We start from the raw sequence: 20,571 nt of genomic DNA, 5'->3' as shown, positions 1-20,571 counted from the left end.
ACACACGTGCACCGTCATGCAGCCATCACCACCTGATTTTTTTTTTTTTCTCTTCAAAGTTGAAATGTCTCTATTTCCACGTGGGTCGGTGTCATTCAGCACATCTGGTTAAGGTAATGTTGCTTCTGAACATCCCCGGAAGGAAAACAAGCGGAGCGGGGACGTGTAGGTACTACTTACAGTTAATGTACGCATTGTAGGGAACAATCTGTCCTCACTGGAAAACTGCATTTTCCATGGGAACTATCTTTACACCTCTAAGTTGTAGAAAACAGACGGTAATACACAAATAGGTCTTTTATTTAATAATTTTGTATTTTTAGTACCACATAGTCCCCTTATAACCTCCGCCCCACAATCACCACACTGCGTCCATGTCCATGAGTCCTTTTTCCTTTCCGCTCAGTCTCTCCACCCCCAACCCCCCACCCCCAGTAGCTGTCATCTGCTCTCCATCTATGACTCTCTCTCTGCTTTGCTTGTTCATTCAGTTTTGTTCATTAGATTCCACATACAAGTGAAATCATACAGTTTTTGTCTTCCTCTCACTGGCTTACTTAGCATAATGTTCTCCAGGTCCATCCATGCTGTCGCAAAGGGTGAAACTTTTTTACAGCCAAGTATTCCACTGTGTAAATGTCCCATAGTTGTTTTATCCACTCATCTACTGATGGACACTTGGGTTGCCTCCATATTTTGGTGATTGTAAACAGTGCTGCAGTGAACACAGGAGTGCTTATGTTCTTTCGAACGTGTTTTGGGTTCCTTCGGGTATATTCTCAAAACTGGGATCTCTGAGTCAGAGGCAGATCCATTTTTAATTTTTTGAGGTATCTCCACACTGCTTTCCACAGTGGCTGCATCATTCTGCAATTCCCATCACCTGTTTTAAAGCACCTTGCCCCTGGCTGGCATAGCTCAGTGGATTGAGCTTGGGCTGCGAACCAAAGCATCGCAGGTTTGATTCCCAGTGAGGGCACATGCCTGGGTTGCAGGCCACGGCCCCCAGCAACTGCACATTGATGTTTCTCTCTCTCTTCCTCCCTTCCCGCTCTAAAAATAAATAAAATCTTTTTTTTTTTAAAGCACCTTGCCATGTACTTTTTTCAGCTTCAACTCATCTGATCACTAGTATTTGTGAAATCTCCAAATAATATGACTTCAGAATACATGTTAAGCTACATAACCACATGTATATTTATAAAGTGTCCATTTCACACGCCATTGTAGGGCTGCATTCACACTTTGGGACATTGGGTCAGAATGAAGAAGCCGTGGGCTCCCTTCCCAGAGCTGTTTCCTCTGTAATTAGAGGGTGGTTGAACCTGAAGTTCTCTCTCATTCTAGCACAGACCTTCTCAAATGGAAATGCAGTTGGCCATGACTGGTGTAGTTCGGTTGGGCGTCATCCCACAAAACAAAAGGCTGCTGGTTCAATTCCGGGTCAGGACACAGGCCTGGGTTGTGGGCTTGGTCCCCAGTTGGTGTGCATACAGGAGGCAGCTAATAGATGTTTCTCTCTCATGTCAACAGTTCTATCCCTCACCCTCTTTTAAAAAAAGATTGAAGTATAATTGACCTTTACCAGCTTCGAGCGTACAACATAGTGATTCGATATTAAGTACGTTACGAAGTGACCACCACAGTAAGTCTGCTTACGTTCTGTCACCGTACGAAAGTTATTCCAGTGTTATTGGTGGTATTCACTAGGCTGTTACCACATCCCCATGCTAGCGCAGATTTTTCTGTGACTCAAGATCAAGGTGATCCAGATCTTCTCTGAGTTTCTGCCTTAGAACTCTCGAGATAGAACGTGGTATGAAAATAGAAGGTTAAGTACAACTTGAATGTCTTCCCATTCAACATCATACTTAAGAGGTGGTTATTTTTCTTTAGCATTTACAAAAAAGAATATTGCAAAATGACTGTTTTTAAAAAGTTTCTAAAATTTAGACTTGTGCATCTTTATATAGTCATATGGCTGCGTCTTAAACTATATTCCTTTTAAAAACCAACATTCAGGTGCTGGCTGGGTAGCTCAGTTGGTTAGAGCATCATCCTAGTACGCCAAGGTTGCGGGTTCAATCTCTAGTCAGGGCACATACAAGAATCAACCAGTGAAGGCATAAGTAATTGGAACAATGACACATTGTCTGTGTGTATGTGTGTCTCTCTCCCTTCCCCACCTCCTTTTCTCCCTCCCTCTCTTCCTCTCCAAAATAAATTTTTAAATAACATAAAAACTGACGGCCACTACTACTTTAGATACACTCAGTCCCTCCCCCGCTTCCCCCGCCCCCACCCCTGGTTCCTGGCTCACCGTGGAGAAATCATCTGCACCAACTTTCTCGGTCAGCACACAGCGTCCCCGACTCTCCCAGGTTCTGTACGTGCTGTGCCCACCTGAGCGTCTCAGTGCCTGATGAAGAAAAGCCGCTGGGAAGGAAATGAAAGACCAGGTTGTCCCTTCACCTCTGGGAAAGTCAAACTAATGTGTCATAATAGCCCTCCCGGGAGAGAGAGGGTGGAGGGCGTCTCTTTTTGTTTTTGCACCGTCTCTGTTTTTCAAGCTCGATCTCTCTCTCTCTCTCTCTCTCTCTGGAATCTTTTCCAGCCCCCACTGGCTGGAGTTCGGTTTCTTTTGTATGTGTTGACTTTCTCTTCACTGATAAAGGCTCCGGCTGTAGGGAGGGCTGTTGGTGTTTAAATCACAGTCAACCTTGCAACGGGAAAGCCCCCTGAAGCCCGAGTCGGTGTTCTGCAGCTGCACGATGGAGAGGCACACACTCTGCAGTTTGCCCTCCTGGAGCCCACGGGCATCGGTTTTCAGCATCCTGCAGCCATCACCACAGCCTAATTTCATCTCCCCCTAAGAAACCCCATCCTCATTAGCAGTCACCCCCATTCCCAGCCCCTGGCAACCACTCATCTTTCTGCTTGAAAGATTTGCTTTCTCTGGGCGTGTCATGTCCACTCAGCCATGCAATACGTGCCTTTGTGGCTGGCTCTCCCTGAGCCCACCTCCTGCGGGCCTGTTCTTTCCCTTCCCTCCTTGAACACTGCCCAGCCTTGGCCCTTGTTCCACTTGCTGCTGCCATTCTGAGCGTGTCTCCTCGCCCTCCAGCCACGGCTCTGCAGCCAGCCTGTCCCTGCCACTTCTCCCAGCTCCTGTTCACCTGCTTCGTCATCTGCCACACATGGATCTGGCCATCTTGTTTGCCTGCCTGCATGGTCCACTATGGTGACCCCCTAGCCACTGTAGCTATTGAATGAGTGTCATTCCTCAACTCACTGCGAAGCCGCATGTGAGGAGTGGCTTCCGTATCGGACACAGACGTCCATCCTCACAGTCAGTGACAGGGTCAGGGCTGTTCAGACAGTTGCTTGGCTTTTAAGAATATAAACTTCCACCAAAGCATCACAGGTTCGATTCCCAGGCAGGGCACATGCCTGAGTTGCAGGCCACAGCCCCCAGCAACCGCACATTGATGTTTCTCTCTCTTTCTCCCTCTCTGCCCTCTCTAAAAATAAATGTTTTTAAAATGTTTTAAAATGTTTTTAAAAGAATAGAAACTTCCTACATTTATGAGTCACAGTCACTGTAGTAGTCCAGCAACTGACAGCACAGGGCGGTAGGAACGGAGGCGCAGAGAAGCCGCAGCTCTAAGTAGCAAAGCTGGGTTTTAACCCGGGTCCACCTGGCGGAAGTGGCTGCAGAGCGCAGGCCCTAGGGAGTGTCGAAGTGCCGCCGGGCTGCCCTGGGGGGAATCCCACCTCTAGGATGGAGCTCCGTGTGAAGGCCACGACCAGCCGTGCCTTTGTCCTCCCCAGGGCCCTGGGGCTCTAAGGTCTGTATTCTGGACGTATTTAGTGAGTAAAGGAACAAATAAGTACCAAAAGATAACAGTTACTTTTGTAAGCTTCCCAAGTAGGGCGCTTCCAGCCCCACAGCCCATGCACACTACGCACACGACATTGGAGTTTTATTGAGAAATTGCCACCCACATCAGGAAAAAGGGGAGTGACTGACTTTTGTGCCTCGTTTACAGATTGTTAGCTCCCAGCTCGTACCCCAGTTCCTCACAGGCCTTCAGGGGCCGTGAGATAAATGGCAGCCGGGTCCCTTAGAGCCATGTGACAGGGACCCTGCTGCCACAGCTTCTGAGGCAGATCGCCAGGGTCCATCCTCTGGGAAGCGGGTGCCGCGCCGGCTCTGCGGGCCCTCTGCTGCCCGAGGGGCCGAGGGAGCACAGCTGCCCGTGGCCCTCCAGCACCTGGGGCTTCCAGCACACCGAGACCTTTTTAACAAGTCATTTAAGGGTTCCAAGATTTTTTAATGGAAAACATTAATGTAGTTATAGAAGTGGGGGAAGCTTATGTTTAGGAGCCTCTTTTTTTTTTTAAGATTTATTTTTTTAGAGAGAGGGGAAGGGAGGGAGAGAAACATTGATGGGTTGCCTCTTGCATGCCCCTGGTCCCCCAACCGGGGACCTGGCCCACAATCCAGGCACGTGTCCAGACCGGGAGTCGAACCGGCAACCTTTTGGTTCACAGGCCGGCACTCAACCCACTGAGCCACACCAGCCAGGGCAGTTTAGGAGCCTGTTAATGTTATCACACCGGCTGTGTGACCTTGAGGAAGCGACATGATTCTCAGCCTCAGATTCCCGGCCTGTCCATTGGCAGTGCAATCGCCCACCTCACAGGGTTGGGAAGAGGAGAGAATGTCCCAAGCCGAGCCCTTGGCACAGTGCCACCCACCCTGGCAAGCGTCCATCCAAGTCACTAACGACCCTGAATAAGTATAAGTTAAAAGCGTTTCCCCATCTCCCACAGCCCCTTGATCACTTAGACAGATGGCATAAGTAGGCTTCCAGAATTTTTCTATGTACAAAAATATGTACATATGTAGTTTTTGTTAATAAAAACGAGATCATGCCGTAACGTACAGAATGTTCTGCAGCTTGCATTTTTTCAGTTACTGTGTCAGGGTGCCCTTCCATCGTGGGCACAAACACCAGTTAGTGACAACCTGCATCTTTACAGGCTACGTAGCATTTCCTGCCTTCTCAACCGCTCTCCGGTTGGACACCGGTTATTATCTCGTTTTGTCACTGGTATAAATTCTAAGAGCTAATTCAAGGAAGGTTCAGGAGGTTTGTCAGAGGGATATTAGTTTAGTGTCTTATTTTATTTTGCTTTTTTATTTAAAGATTTTATTTATTTTTAGAAAGAGGGAGAGAAACATCAATGTGTGGTTGCCTCTCACGCGCCCCCTACTGGGGACCTGGCCCACATCCCAGGCATGTGCCCTGACTGGGAATGGAACCCGTGACACTCTGGTTCACAGGCCAGCACTCAGTCCACTGAGCCACACCAGCTAGGGCCAGTGTCTGGTTTTCAAAGCAAGTTCTTATTTTATCTCATTTGGTTTTCACCGAACCCTTACCAGAGAGGCAATACCCCATTTACAACTAGGAAAACAGGTTTGTGGAGAGGAATGGGCTTCCCGAGGATCCCGCTAATCACGGCAGAGGGGACCGAGGACTGTCCCCTCCAGTCGCACATGTCTGTCGAGCTTCATGAGCAGAAGCTGCCAATGCAGGGGTCTGCAGGGGCCAGGCGGGTGACAGCCAATCTAAGGTGATGGGTGATACTTGGCTTCAGCCTCGAGCCGAGAAGAGGGAGCGGCGGGGGCTATGGGCCAAAGAGAGACCATAGGTCGCTGACCACTTGACTGGCTGACGGAGAATCACAAGCCCGGCTTGCTTGAGCTTCCGTCTGCAAGAGAAGCAGGAAAGGCGGGCTTTTCTGTGAAATCACCCAGACAGCAGATGTAGCCAGCCAACTCAGAGCTCTTCTGCTCTTGGGTGCGGACTGGGGCCCCAGGTCAGGCCCAAACTTCACTTTCTACTTGTGATTATAAGGCAGGGACCTAAAATGCGAGGCGTGGTCGCTGGTACCCAACACCACAGTCCCCCCGCAGGCCCTGCTGTCCCCCGCCCTGGGGGGGTAAGTGGCCCATTTAAAAAGAAAAGACCACTTTATTTTGTGGCTCATCCTCCCACCTTCCTTTTGTCCACCTTCAGTGCTGGGCACTGGTGAGCAAGCCCTGACTGTCCCCTGTCTCCTGAGCCACCTGTGCGTTCGTGGCGTCGGCCCACCCAGGCCAGAGCCTTGGAGAACATGCCCCGTGGGCTGTGTGTCAGGTGAAGACCGTATGATTGGACTCCCCTTCACTTCTCCACCTCCCTCTCCTCCGTCCTGGGTCAGCAGCATGGTGAAGAGGGGGGCCCCGAGAGTCACACTCCGTGGGGTCCGGCCCCTGCTCTGTCTCTAGGCAGCAGTGTGGTCTCCGGCAGTTCACCTTTCCGCCTGTGCCTCGGTTTCCTTATCTGTAAACTGGAGGCAGTGCTTAGCTCAGGGAACGTGGCCACTCTTCTCTCGCTTTGCCAGGGGCTGTGCAGGGGCTGGCGGCACAAAGGGAAACCACAGCGCTTGCCCTAAAGCAGCATGGCCTTGGCCTAAGTGTGCACAACAGTCAGCAAAAAGCTGGCCACTCTGGGGCAGCGGAAGCCTTTCTCCTGCCAGGTGTTCAAGTTCTGAAATCTTTAGAGTTCCCAAGTGCCCCGGAGGCTGGGTTCCCTGACTCCTTGGGGGGGGGGGCGGCCTGCTGTGGACCGCCCGCCTCCTTTTCTTTCTGCTGGAGACTCATGGCGAACTCGGGCCTAGATTACTGAGCCGGAGAGAACCTGCTGGCTCTTTAGCCCTCTCCCTGTGGGCCAGCTTCCTTCTCCTCTGGCGGTGCACGTCAACCCAGACCCGCCTTGCAAATGAGAGGAAGATCCCGGGCAGCTCTCCTGGGCAGAGACTCCCTCTTCCTGTGGTCCAGGTTCAAGTGTACTTCCCCCTGGAGGGGCCCAGTGGCCTTGTCCAGTCCATGGGCCTACGCCTACATCCTCTCTACCTCTGCTGAGCCATGACCCTGGGGCGGGGACCCCTGGGCTCACCATGACCCCATTCATAGTAATGTCCAGAATAGACAAATCCACAGACCGAGTGTGGCCGTGGGGTACATTAACCCACTCAGGCTGCCGTACCAAGTACCACAGACAAGGGGGCTTGGACAATTCAAGTGTGTTTTCTCTCAGCTCTGGAGGCCAGGAGTCCAAGAGCAAAGTGTTGAAAGGGCTGGTTTCCCTCTGAGGCCTCTCCTTGGCTGCTAGATGGCTGTCTTTCCTGGTGTCTGCACATGGGCTTCCCTAAGGGTCTGTGTCCTGACCTGTGTTCTCACAACACTGGTCACCCTGGATTAGGGCCCACTCTAGTGGCCTCGCTTTGCCTCTTTAAAAGACGGTGTTCCCAGCCCTGGCTGGCATAGCTCAGTGGATTGAGTGGGGGCTGTGAACCAAAGCATCGCAGGTTCGATTCCCAGTCAGGGCACATGCCTGGATTGCAGGCCACGGCCCCCAGCAACCGCACACTGATGTTTCTCTCTCTCTCTCTCTTTCTCTCTCCTTTCCCTCTCTAAAAATAAATAAATAAAATCTTAAAAAAAAAAAAAAAGACGGTGTTTCCGAATCAGTCCCGTTCTGAAGTGCTGGGGCTGAGGCTTCAACATGAGAAGGGAGGTTAAGGGGGCACACAGCTCAGCCCGTAACACGGGGGGAATGGGGAGTGACTGCTGGTGAATACGGAGCTTCTTTCTGGGGTGATGAAAACGTCCTCGAATTAGTGATGACCGATGCTGGAAACCGCTGCCCTGCTCTGAAGGGTGAACTCAGCCCTGGTGCAAGAAGGAGGCTGGTCTGCAGAGGGAGGAGAGTGTGGGGTGCGACCAGCGGGCAAGTCGGCAGGGCCCCGTCACCCAGGCCTCCTAAGCCCCAGCAGCCCCAGTGCTTCACGTGGCTGCTCCCTGCGGAAGTCTTTGCTGTCTCCACGCCGTCTGGCCTGAACGCTCACTCCTGCAGACCCTTACAGCTGGGATTGGAATCGGGACCGTTTGTTTACTTATTATTTGTTTATCAATCTTCACTTGAGGACATGCTTACTGATTTGCTGATTTTAGGGAAAGGGGAAGGGAAGAGGAGAAAGGGGAAGAGAAACATTTACACAAGAAAGCAACATCAGTCTGTTGCCCCTGGTATGCGCCCCGACTGGGACAGAACCTGCAACCCAGGCCTGTACCCTGACCGGGACTTGAACCCATGACCTTTCAATTTACAGATAATGCTCCAACTAACTGGGCCACACGGGCCAGGGTGGGACACTTTTTAAACCTCCAAGGGCTGACCTCCTTCCCTGGTAGGCAGTTAGCCGTGGGGCAGACGCAGCTCAGAATGACCTCTTGCTTGTCGACACACGGGGTGTCCCCTGTGTGCCAGGCACTGTGCTGAGTCCTGGTCACCCAGTGTGTCACTTAGCTCTTCTGACAATCCGGTGAGGCAGGTACCATTTCAAAGCCACGCTGCCCACACAGCCCCGATAAACGGCAGAGTCAGAATTCCAACCCTGGCAGCCTGGCTCCAGGGCCCATGCCATTACCCACGACTGCGCTGCCCCGTAACAGCCCTACGAGTTAGGGTGTATCAGCTTGTGGTCCTAACTTTACAGATGAGGACACTGAGGCCCAGCAAGGCCCGTGACTTGGCAGGGGTCACACCGTGAGTTAGGATGTTGGGAATGGTGTGGGCCAGTGCATGTGGGTAAGTGGCCTTGGTGCCTGGGAGACCACAGGGACAAAGTCTGGGGGCGGGTGGGTCCAGCGGGGAGCCCGTGGTGGGGGAGAGGCGGGCTCAGGGCTGGGCACCGCCCCTGCCTCCTGCTGCCTGGGTGCCCAGGCTCAGCCCTGCTTCCCCCCAGCTCTCAGCCCAGCTCTCAGCCACCCCGGAGGTGGCTCCTTGGCAAGGCTGCGGGGCAGCCTGCCCTGCCAGCGGGGTCAGGGCCAGTGTCACGGGCGCCAAAGAGACAGCCAAGGGGCTGCGCAGGGGCAGGGTGCCAGCATCCCTGGGAAGCCACCTCCCCGCTTGGGGTGGGGTGCGGCAGAAGCCCTCGTGACCTTGCGGCTGACATTCCTTAGTGGCCACGTGGCCCCAACTGGCAGGGACAGCTGCAGACAGGGGCCGGACCAGCTTTGTTCCCAGGGTGGCACCGTTCTCCACCAGGCCCTACTCAACTCCCGCCTGGTGCTGCTTTCCCTCCCGGAGCTCAGTGGGCAGCGGGCACTGTGGGACCCCCGCCATGAGAGTCTAGAGGCGGGGAGCCACCAGGGTCTGTCCGCGTGGGGTGTGGGGCTCCGGGAGGATGGGCCAGGACCAGACGAAGCAGCAGATCGAGAAGGGGCTCCAGCTGTACCAGTCTAACCAGACGGAGAAGGCGCTGCAGGTGTGGACGAAGGTGCTGGAGAAGAGCTCGGACCTCGTGGGGCGCTTCCGCGTGCTGGGCTGCCTGGTCACGGCCCACTCGGAGATGGGCCGCTACAAGGAGATGCTGAAGGTGGGGGTGCCCACGGCTGGCGTGGGAGGGTGCAGCAGGGCCGGGTTTCGTCCAGGCTTCCTGGCCTCCCTCCCGCATCCTCAGACTTCCCTAGTCCCAGGAGCTAGCAGCCGGGACCGAGTCCCTGAATCCACACCCAATGCCCTGGGTTTCTGATGCTGAGTCTTGGCATGGAATTCGGGCTTGTGGCCTTGAACTTCTGGGTTCAGGGGGTCTCGAGGCCGGGAGTCTAGGTTCCAGACTTCCTGTTTGGGGCTCCGGGTCGGAGTCTGGGGGGCACTGGCTGCAGGTTTGAGGCTGGGGCAGGAAAGGTGAAAGCTCTGGGCCTGAGCTTGGGAGGTGGAGGCTCCAGGCTGAAGCTTCCACTCCGAGGCGGGGAGCAGAGAATGCTCCTGAGGCTGGGTGTGGCAAGTTGGGGTCTAAGCTTCGGGGTATGTAGCTCAGGGGGGTGTGCGGGGGAGGGGGTCCAGGCCGAGGCTCAGGCTGACAGCCGCAAGCCCACCACCCCTGCGGGCAGTTCGCCGTGGTGCAGATCGACACCGCTCGGGAGCTGGAGGACGCCAACTTCCTCCTGGAGAGCTACCTGAACCTGGCGCGCAGCAACGAGAAGCTGTGTGAGTTCCACAAGACCATCTCCTACTGCAAGACCTGCCTCGGCCTTCCTGGCACCAGGGCAGGCGCCCAGCTCGGGGGCCAGGTCAGCCTGAGCATGGGCAATGCCTTCCTGGGCCTCAGCCTCTTCCAGAAGGCCCTGGAGAGCTTCGAGAAGGCCCTACGCTATGCCCACAACAACGATGATGCCATGCTCGAGTGCCGCGTCTGCTGCAGCCTGGGCAGCTTTTATGCCCAGGTCAAGGTGCGTGCGGGCCCCCGGGGGAGGGCGATGGTGGGGTCGGGCTCCCCTTGCATTTCCTCGTGTGTTCAGTCCTCCTGTTCAGGTAGGGACAAGGCGGGCGAGAGTCTGAGAATCCGAGAGGGAGAACATTTACCCAGGGAGGTAAAGACTGGGCTAGGAGTGACAGAGCCAGGACTCAAACCTGGACCTGTCTGTCTGCCTGACTCTCTGGGGGAATGGGAGGCTCCTGTCTGAGCACGGGCCGGGAACCTGCTCTGCTGAGTGCCTACTGTGTGACCCTGGACATGGCACCTCTCCTCTCCGAACCTCGGTAGGTGTATCTGTCTGTATGATGAGGAAGAGCAGGGCCTACCATCCAGCGTGTTTGTAAGGGTTCATTCATCAAATAACTGTTGGGCATTTGCCATTTCCCAGGCACTTTTGCTCTGGGGTGCCGCACTGAGAACAACAGCAAAGTCCCGGGCCCCGGGAAGCTTGCTCCCCAGGTGGGGGATGAGGATGAACACAATGAGTAAGTCAGTTCCATAGCCTGCTAGACAGTGCTTCTTAGGAGCGGGGGAAGGCGCTCCTAAGCGGGGTGGGAAGTGCTGACGGGGTGCTGCAGCGTCAAAGGACTGAGTGTCGGAAGGCCTCACAGAGGTGATGTTGGGGACTTGAAGATGAGAGGGTGAGCCATGCACAAATCTGGGGAACGCATGGAAAAGAGGGAACAGCAAAGGCAAAGCTCTGCCCTGATGGAGCACACCTGCCATGTTCCAGGAAGGACGGAGGCCAGCACAGCTGCGGCAGGTGGTGAGAGGGGACAGGAGGTGGGGGTCGCAGGGCATGGGGGAGGGGAGAAGGCAGTGGCCGCAGGCTTCTGGTCCTGAGGCTTTGTCCTTTCTCTGGGCATCCAGGCTGCGCTAGGCCGGGCCTGTGGCAGGTGCTCATGCCTGGCACGTAGGCGGTGCCTGGGAAACCTGGGGTGAGTGAGCGCGTAGAAGGTTAGGAAGCGAGCGGGGCTGTGAGGAAGTGAGAGTCTCCCAGGATGACACTGAGGGTTTTGTTTCCAGCAGCCAGACTGACAGGGAAGCCATTCAGTGGGCTGCACGAGGATCAGAGAGGAATGGGGACGTTTTCAAACCTTGTTTTATTGCGGAGGAAACGAACCATACAGGAAAGACGAGAGAGTAATGTGTACATCTCAATATATCCTTTTAGAATGAACCGTTATTAATATTTTGCCATATTTGATGTATACATTTTTCTATTTTCATTTAACATTTTTCTCAGTTACAGTTGACATTCAATGTTATAGTAGTTTCGGGTGCACAGCACACTGGTTAGACATTGTGTGCCTTGTGATGGGGTCCACCTGGCACCATGCGTAGTTACCGTGGTCACGGACCGGATTCCCTGTGCTGTTCTCTGCATTCCCGGGACTGCTCCGTAACTGCCCATTTGTGCCTCTTAATCCCTCATCTACATATTTTTAACTGAAGTGTTCTGATATAAAGTTATAGATAGCATGATATTTTACCCCAAAGTAGTTTAGTATTGCATCTCTGAAAAAAAGAGGACATTTTCTTATATTTCTTTTTTTTTAGATTTTATTTATTTACTTTTTAAGAGAGGAGAAGGGAGGGAGAAAGAGAGGGAGAGAAGCATCAATGTGTGGTTGCCTCTCACATGCCCCCTACTGGGGACCTGGGCCCTAACCCAGGCATGTGCCCTGACTGGGTTCGCAGGCCGGTGCTCAATCCACTGAGCCACACCAGCCAGGGTTTATATTTCTTGTATAAGGACACTTTTTAAAAAATATTTTATTTATTTATTTTTAGAGCGGGAAGGGAGGGAGAAAGAGAGAGAGAGAGACATCAATGTGCAGTTGCTGGGGGTCATGGCCTGCAACCCAGGCACGTACCCTGACTGGGAATCAAACCTGCGACGCTTTGGTTCACAGCCCGCGATCAATCCACTGAGCTACGTCAGCCAGGGCTTAAGTACACTTTCTTACATAATCGCAATTCTATTGTTATACATGCCGTAATGAAAACCTCTTTATTTATCTTAGATTTCTGTTCTTTTCCTGAAAACATGCCTTTACCCTTGGATCCTTTGACTTGGGATATAAGCAGGAGTTGTATATTATGTCTCTTAAGTCTCTTTTGGTAGAAAACTCCCACCCTCCCCTTGGACTTGCCATCATTTATTGAAGAAGTCAGTTTAACAGTCTTGTAAAATGTTCCACCTTATTGTCTCATTTGCTTCCTCAAGGGGTCCTGTAATAATTGTTCCTTTATCTCTTTTCCTCCCTATCACCTGGAATTTTTTTAAAAGATTTTATTTATTTATTTTAGAGAGATAGGGAAGGGAGGGAGAAAGAGAGGGAGTGAAACATCAATGTGTGGTTGCCTCTAACACACCCCATACTGGGGATATGGCCTGCAACCCAGGCATGTGCCCTGACCGGAAATCAAACCAGCGATGCTTTGGTTCACGGGCCTGCGCTCAATCCACTGAGCCACACCAGCCAGGGCCCTATGACCTGGAATTTAAAAATGACTTGTTTAGGCCCTGGCCAGGTAGCTCGCTTGGCTGGAGTGTCATCCCAATACTCCAGGGTTGTGAGTTCCATTCCCAGTCAGGACACATGCAGAGACCAACCAGTGAGTGCATGGATAGGTAGAGCAATGGATTGATGTTTCTCTCTCTCTCTGTCTCTCTCTCACAAGTCAATAAAAATACACACACACACACACATGCACACATAATGACTTGGTTAGAGGAGGTGGCACATTCTTGGTAAAGATGCTGCATGAACAGTGCTGTGTTCTTCATGTCGCATCATGTCGGAGGTTGAGGGAGTAACCAACCACCTGACCCTTCCATTTCAGGGTTTGGTTTCTCCTTTCGTGACCAGCAGGTTAACGTGTAGGGTGACGCTGGCACGCCGGGAACATTCTGTTCTGCAGTGACATTTACCATAATGGTTTTAGCGTCCACTGATGTTTGCTGCCTGCATTGAGTCATTCACTTGAACTCTCATACAATGGCCATTTCCAAGTTCTCTCATTCCTGCTACAGTGATGAGCTGGGATTTCTCTATGCAGAAGAGCTTGTCCTCGTCTCTGAGGGCTGGTTGGTTACTTTGAAATACAGTCCCTAAAGGAAAGGCCAAGATACTGTTAAATACTTCCTCCTTTTCCTTAGTCACCACTTTCAGAATAAGTTGATGGTCACACTTACCCGACTGGCTTCCTCTTTTGGGAGTATTACTATGAAATCATGGATTTTCTGTATAGTCAGTATCGTTCAGTCAGCTGCAACCGTTGTTCTTTTGCTGTTCACGTGCTCTGACTTCAGGCAGCGGAGTTCCCTCCAGTCCGGCTCCGGGGCCCTTCGACCAGATCCGTGTCGTCTTGGACAGGGTTCTGCTTTCTGGTGCAACACAGCGTCCCGGGCTCCTTTTCTGGCTTCCTCACCTCGGGCCTGGGATCAGCCAGGTCCTCAGGTTCTTCTTCGTGGGAAGCGGTGTTTAAAGGCAAACTGCGGGCTCTCAGCACACTCCCGGCTGCCGGCTTGTCATCGCTTCTAAACCTTTCCAGGTGCCAGGAGGTGTCATGGTGACGTTTCCAATTCAGATCTAAGTTTCAGGATTTAATTTATTTTACACTTGATTCTCTTTTCTCTTAGACTGATCTTCTTGGTTTCTAACAACACAATTAAACATTATAGCCTACAAAATACATTAAATAGTTTCAAAAGAGAATACCAGCCCTGGCTGGTGTAGCTCAGTGGATTGAGCTCGGTCTGCAAACCAAAGTGGTGCAGGTTTGATTCCCAGTCAGGGCACATGGCTGGGTTGCGGGCCACAGCCCCCAGCAACCACACATTGATGTTTCTCTCTCTCTCTCTCTCTCTCTCTCTCTCTCTCTCTCCCTCTCTCTCCCTCCCTTCCCTCTCTAAAAATAAATAAATGAAATCTTTAAAAAAAAAAAGCTCAGACATTAAAAAAAAGATATCAAACATTAAAAAAAAGAGAATACCAATATTACTCAAAAAAAGTGAGTGAAGGGCGTTTAAGATTCCTTTGCTGTTTTTTGGATTTATAATACATCCCAGTGTGGGGGAACTGTCCAAGTATGTGTTCTGAGTTCATTTGAAATAACTTTTGTTTGGTTTGGTTATGAGGAGACACGTCCGAAGCTGCGGACAGTGAGACAAGGAAGGGTTTTAGTGCAGAAGGAGCAACGGGAGAGCCCAGGGGCCGCCTGAGCCCACTGGGAAGTCAGGGAAAAGGGGGCTTTGGGGACGGGCTCAGGGGACGGGCCTGGGACGAGCTGCCCGCTGCCCGCTGCCTGAGAGTTTAGGAGACACGTGCCTGTGAGGAAAGAAGTGGGGGTAGGGGGAGAAGAAAGGGAAGGGAAGGAAATCTAAAATAAAATTTTTTCTATGTGCTTATAACTAATATAGTATTAATATAATGTAATATACTATATTATGATGGAATATAGTATACAGCATTATATTATATGGAACATCAATATATTATAACAATCCTATTATATATTTATCATTATCTTAATTATAATAATATGCAGAGTGATTTATTTCTATTTTTACAGTTTTTTAATTAATTAATTTTTTAATATTTTATTTATTTTTTTTAGAGAGGGGAAGGGGGAGGGAAAGAGAGGGAGAGAAACATCAATGTGTGGTTGCCTCTCACATGCCCCCCACTGGGGACCTGGCCTACAACCCAGGCATGTGCCCTGGACTGGGAATCGAACCGGCGACCTTTTAATTTGCAGGCCGGCACTCAGTCCACGGATCCACACCAGCCAGAGCTAAATTTATTTTTTTTAAACTATAGAATATTTAAATGGCTTCAAATTAAAAAGTACATAACAACATGTGTATAAGGAACAGGTTTCTGTTGGGGTTATTGAGAATTCTCTTCTGGTGGTATTAATGCAGAGGTGCTGGTCAGATATGCAGTGAAAGAGCAGAGAGGTTTATGTGGAAGATCTGAAACAGGTGCAGCCGAAGGAGACATGAGGTCCAAGGAGATGGTTGGGTTTTGATGTTTGCGTTCCTGTCTGAAATGAGCTGAGGCTCGCTGATAGGATTTGTCCCAGAGCCCCAGGAGGGACTCACACAGGGGCGGGGAGCCCTCCTCCTCAGTAGCAGGAGGGAAGCAGAGGGGTCCCCAGGGTGGGTTTGATGGATAAGCTGCTTAATGGAGCTTCTCTCTGCTTTTCTTCTGTTTTCCCAATGGAGTGTGAGGTGAGGCCGTCAGCTCAGAAGGGGCAGGGAGAAGGGCTGTTCGGAGGTTTGCAAAGAAAGGGTGAGGGAGTGATTTCACTGCCTCGGTGAGTCCGTCCGGGTGTTCTTTTGAGCCGTGGCAATCAGTCATGGCGCCTTCCGGGAGCAGCTGCTGTGCTACTGGAGGCAACCTCGAGTGGGGTGGGGGTGGGGCCCTGGTCTCCCCCCACCCCCACTCTTCCGTGTGTCTCTGAAGCTGACAGGCCCAACTGGGACTGGGTGAGGAGGGAAGCCAGCTGTGCATTCTTGCCTTCTCATTCATTCCTTCAGCAATATTTATTGCATATCCACTAAGTGCCAAGGACTGAGCAGTGGGTTGCTCTCCAACATCAGCAACCCAGGTGAAAATCCCTGAGTTCATGGAGCCCACACCTTTGCACTGGCTGTTTCCTCTGCCTGGATCACTCTTTCCCGGGGCTCCAGAAAGGATGAGTCGACAGCCAGTGGGGTCTAGGGCCCCCTTGGCTGCCCAAGAAGCCGGGGCCCACAGCCCTCCACCTTGGAGCAGCTCCTGACACTCAGCGTGCCCCCTCCTACCCCGACCCCTCCCTGTGTCCCTGCAGGACTACGAGAAAGCCCTGTTCTTCCCCAGCAAGGCTGCAGAGCTCGTCAACGACTATGGCAAAGGCTGGAGCCTCAAGTACCGGGCCATGAGCCAGTACCACATGGCTGTGGCATATCGCCTGCTGGGCCACCTGGGCAGTGCCATGGACTGTTGCGAGGTGGGGCAGCAGGGCGGGGGGTGGGGCCGGTGGTGGGGTGGGCCAGGGTCCGGGGCCCAGAGCAGGTGGGCCTCTTCCTTCCAGATCAACCCCAAGTCTTGCCCCTTGTCCAGCCTTCCTATAGCCAAGCCCCTGAACAATGTATGCTTTCCCTTCCCCAAACCTCACTCCTTCCCAGTCTATTCTCAGGGGCATGGGCTTCTCTCTGCCCCCCGCCACTCATCCTCCATGGGTCACTTTAAATAGGAAGCAGGCCAGTCTCTGAAGTTCCACTGACCTGGGCTCACATCCCAGCTTTGCCCCTTAGTAGCCAGGCGGCCCTGACGGAGCCCTTTCTGCCCTCTGAGCGTGTTTCTACTCTGCTGGGTGCTGTGAGACCCCTCCGGTCCGGTGCGTGGGGCCTGAGAACCAGCACCGGTGTATTGGGCTCTGAGGCCGTTGGTGATCCCTGGGCTGCCCGTCAGAGGAGCCCCCCGCCCCTGGGTGAGGGTGCCCTGGTGGTGGGGGCAGGTGGGCAGGCCTGGGTGACGGGCCTCCCTCGCAGGAGTCCATGAAGATCGCACTGCAGCACGGCGATCGGCCACTCCAGGCGCTCTGCCTGCTCTGCTTCGCCGACATCCACCGGAGCCGTGGGGACCTGGAGGTGAGGGCACCGGGAAGCAGGGGGGGTGGGTGGGTGGTGCGGGCCTGGCCCGGCCTGACCCCACCCCCACCGGCTGCGCAGACAGCCTTCCCCAGGTATGACTCCGCCATGAGCATCATGACTGAGATCGGGAACCGCCTGGGCCAGGTGCAGGTACTGCTGGGTGTGGCCAAGTGCTGGGTGGCCAGGAAGGCGCTAGACAAGGTGAGGTTGGGTGTGGTCCTGCGGCCCCCAGTTCCCCCACTGCCCCCAGAGCCCCCAGAGCTCGCAGCCAACAGTCTGGGTGTCTGGTGCCAGGCAGGGCTCTCCCAGACACTGTGTCTAGTGTCAGCCTCACCCTGGGCCCGGTGTCCCCAGTCAGCTTCCAGGCTCACGGGAGGCCCAGGAGCTGCCCGGTCCCACGGCTGGTGAAGGGCCAGAGCTGGGGTTTGAACTCAGGATGCTTTAACTGCTTCCCCTGATTTCACGCACCCTGCAAGACAGATGCATTTTTCCCCTTCTGTATCTGAGTAAACCGAGGCAGGCGGTAACTTGCCCACACAGCTCTTGCCGCGGGACCCCAGTCTCTCCCCACTGCCTTTGCGCCCGCGGCAGCTGCCCGCCCATGTCGTCCTCCCCATGGCTGTCCCGCCGCCCTTGCCTTTCCCACGAGCCAAGGCCTCTGTCAGACAGCTCTGTCCGCAGCCCTGGCCTGTGCTCGTCTTCCAGGCTCTGGACGTCATTGAGAGAGCCCAGGACCTGGCCGAGGAGGTGGGAAACAAGGTCAGACCTGATTCTGTCTCCTGGGTCTGGAGTCAAGAGCCCAAGGTGGGACCTTGGGTGGGTGGGAAGGGCCCCTCAAGTCCACGTGTGCCCTGAGCGCTTCCTGATCTCCAGGAGGTGCGCCAGCCACTCCCAGCCCCAGCTGTTTCTCTCCAGAGTGCTTCAAAGGGCTGGGCAAGAATTCCATGGCCCGGAGGATATCAGAAGTCCTCAGGGCCGGCCTTCTTCTTCTTCTTTTTTTTTTTTTTTTAAGATTTTTAAAATTTATTTCTAGAGAGAGGGGAGGGGAGGAAAAAGGAGAGAGAGATAAACATGAGTGTAAGAGAAACATCGATTGGTTGTCTCTTGTACGCACTCTGACCTGGGACTGAGCCTGCAGCCCAGGTGTGTGCCCTGACCTGGAATCGAACCAGCGACCTTTTGCTTTGAGGGCCAACACCCAACCAACTGAGCTGCACCAGTGAGGGCCTCAGAACCTTCTTGGTGGTCACTAAAACGTCTAACAGTGACACAGTGACCTCCATTCACTGAGAGATGGGCACCACAGAGCTCTTGCAGGCATCGCTCCCAGTCCTCACGGCCTGCCTGCGAGATGGGTGCAGCGGGCCCCCTGTCACAGATGGGAAAAGCGAGACTCAGAGGGGTGCTCAAGGGCCCACTGCCTGGTACCTGGCCTGTCTCAACTCCAACGATACATGACCTCTCCAAATTTAATAATTGTATCCAATCCCTTAAGTATTAAAAATAGGCTCAGTGTTTCTCCAAGTCTTCTAGAAGATGTGCATTTCTCTGGGGTTGGGTAATAGTCCAACTAAAATTCCAAATAAATGTGCCTTTGGCTTGGTTATAGCCACTCCGGTTTACCCAAGTAGCTGACCAGAAATGTTAATAAGCTGTTTTTGTTTTTAAAATTTTCGTTATTCTTGGAGAGAGGGGAAGGAAAGGAGAGAAACATCAGTGTGTGGTTGCCTCTTGCACTCCCCCTACTGGGGACCTGGCCCACACAGGCATGTGCCCAGAGTGGGACTCGAACCGCCGACCCTTTGGTTCACAGGCTGGTACTCAATCCAGTGAATCACACTAGCCACGGTTAAATGCTAGCAAGCTGTTGTTACAGTTAACTAATGAAAACAGGAAAACAATTATGGAGTCAATGTAGCAAGTGTGGTCAATAAAACCCTTCAAAAACATGGGGTCCCCAGCTGGCTGTAGGGGTGAAGACAGCTGACCTCAGCACCCCTCCCCCACTCTGCATGAGAGGACAGCAAGGCCCAGAGAGGGCGGGACCTATTTTCCTTAGGTCCACCAGCCAGGCAGGAATGTGCCCAAGACTGGACCCTGCATGACTGACTGCCTGGCGACCCCTCGGGGAGGGAAGCGGGACGGCCGCCCGCCAGCGCTGACGCGGTCTCATCCCCTCTGCCCGCTCTCCCGTCCCCGCCGCCGGCCCAGCTGAGCCAGCTGAAGCTGCACTGCCTGAGCGAGAGCATCTACCGCAGCAAGGGGCTGCAGCGGGAGCTGCGTGCCCACGTGGTGCGCTTCCACGAGTGCGTGGAGGAGACTGAGCTCTACTGCGGCCTGTGCGGGGAGTCCATCGGCGAGAGGAACGCCCGGCTGCAGGCCCTGCCCTGCTCCCACATCTTCCACCTCCGGTGAGGGCTCCTGCGGCCGGGGGGCGGGGGCATGGGGGCACGGGGGCCTCTGCGGGCGCTCTAGGGCCTACTCACAGTAGGAATGCCAACAGCAGACACGCAGTGCTTTCTGCGTCCCAAGTGTGCCTCAGAGCTTCCCGTATTTTGACTCATTGAACCCTCCCAGTGGCCCGTGAGGTGGCCTTCCTTAAGGTCATCCTCCCCAAAGAGAATTCAGAGAGGCCCCTGAAAGGTCACGGCATTCAGACAGCTGGAAGTGCACCCCTTCTAGGCCAGTGCCGTGGGCAAGCAGTGGGCAGGCAGTGTCACAGGCAGGGGCCTGGGGCCATCCCCTTCCCTTGGCTCCTCCCAGGCCCCTGGGGGGGGTGGGGGGAAAGGTGGGAGAGAGAGGCCCTGGCCCAGGACGGAAGGACAGGCTCAGTGCGTGGACAGAGCCCTTTGCCTCCCAAGGTGCCTGCAGAACAACGGGACACGGAACTGTCCCAACTGTCGCCGCTCATCCATGAAGCCTGGCTTCGTGTGACTTTGTCAGCAGCCATGGGCTCCTGCCGCACCCGCCCTGCTCCCGCTCCACCGTCACCCTGGAGACCCCCGACTGGCCATGCCTAGGATGCCCCTTTGCCACCAGGGCCTCCTCTGGCCTCCGCCAGGGCCTGGAGCCTGCCCACTGCTGCTCCTCAAGGCCCTGCGCTCCTCCCCACCTCTTTGTACTTTGCTCTTTATAGAAAAATAAACCGTTTGTACCTGGTCCCAGCGATCTTCACTTTCCCTGCCCGAGGTCCGGGAGGGTGGGGGACGGCGGGGTGAGGCTCCCCGCAGGAGCCTCCTCAGACACACGCGTCCCTCTGCACACACGTGTGAGTGCCTCCCGCTGCCCTTCCACGGGCGTGGGACACCAGTGAGCCAGAGACAAAGATCCCTGTGGGAGGAGCTGCTGACGTGCAGGGGTGGGTAGGAGGATGTGACCAACAGAAACACAATAATCAAGCAACATAGAAAGTCACTGAGAAGATGGTGTGGATTGTGTCCTCCATGTGTCGGAGCCCTAACCCTGCCCCGCCGCGACTGCAGGAAAAGATAAGGCCTTTAAGGTGGAGATTAAGGTTCAACGAGGCCATAAGGGTGGGGCACTAA

The 20,571-nt window shown here is 53.7% G+C and overlaps 1 protein-coding gene and 1 long non-coding RNA gene across 3 annotated transcripts; one reads left to right on the top strand and one right to left on the bottom strand.

Annotated features, from left to right (window-relative positions):
- Positions 1 to 246: 246 nt before the first annotated feature.
- LOC118501345 lies at positions 247 to 20,395 on the bottom strand. The gene is made up of 3 exons (XR_004903979.1): positions 20,063 to 20,395; positions 2,728 to 2,738; positions 247 to 257 (listed from the first exon to the last, which is right to left on the bottom strand). It is a non-coding gene; the product is annotated as an uncharacterized LOC118501345 (long non-coding RNA).
- RAPSN (receptor associated protein of the synapse) lies at positions 8,769 to 20,185 on the top strand. Of its 2 annotated transcripts, none has more exons than XM_036029383.1 (8): positions 8,769 to 9,495; positions 10,013 to 10,351; positions 16,222 to 16,380; positions 16,925 to 17,023; positions 17,105 to 17,227; positions 17,732 to 17,830; positions 19,238 to 19,437; positions 19,888 to 20,185. In XM_036029383.1, exons 1-8 carry the CDS (start codon positions 9,304 to 9,306, stop codon positions 19,958 to 19,960), a joined length of 1,284 nt encoding a protein of 427 aa, XP_035885276.1. In that variant the 5' UTR covers positions 8,769 to 9,303; the 3' UTR covers positions 19,961 to 20,185. The 2 variants fall into 2 exon arrangements, with proteins under 2 accessions (XP_035885276.1, XP_028372453.1); XM_028516652.2 differs by having other exon boundaries at positions 8,778 to 9,495; positions 17,732 to 17,785.
- Positions 20,396 to 20,571: the final 176 nt, after the last annotated feature.

This window comes from Phyllostomus discolor, chromosome 6, assembly GCF_004126475.2.
Source record: "Phyllostomus discolor isolate MPI-MPIP mPhyDis1 chromosome 6, mPhyDis1.pri.v3, whole genome shotgun sequence".
In the NCBI taxonomy this organism is placed as follows: Eukaryota; Metazoa; Chordata; class Mammalia; order Chiroptera; family Phyllostomidae; genus Phyllostomus; species Phyllostomus discolor.
The sequence above is the reverse complement of the archived record's forward strand: the minus strand, read 5'-3'. Positions and strand labels throughout refer to the sequence as shown.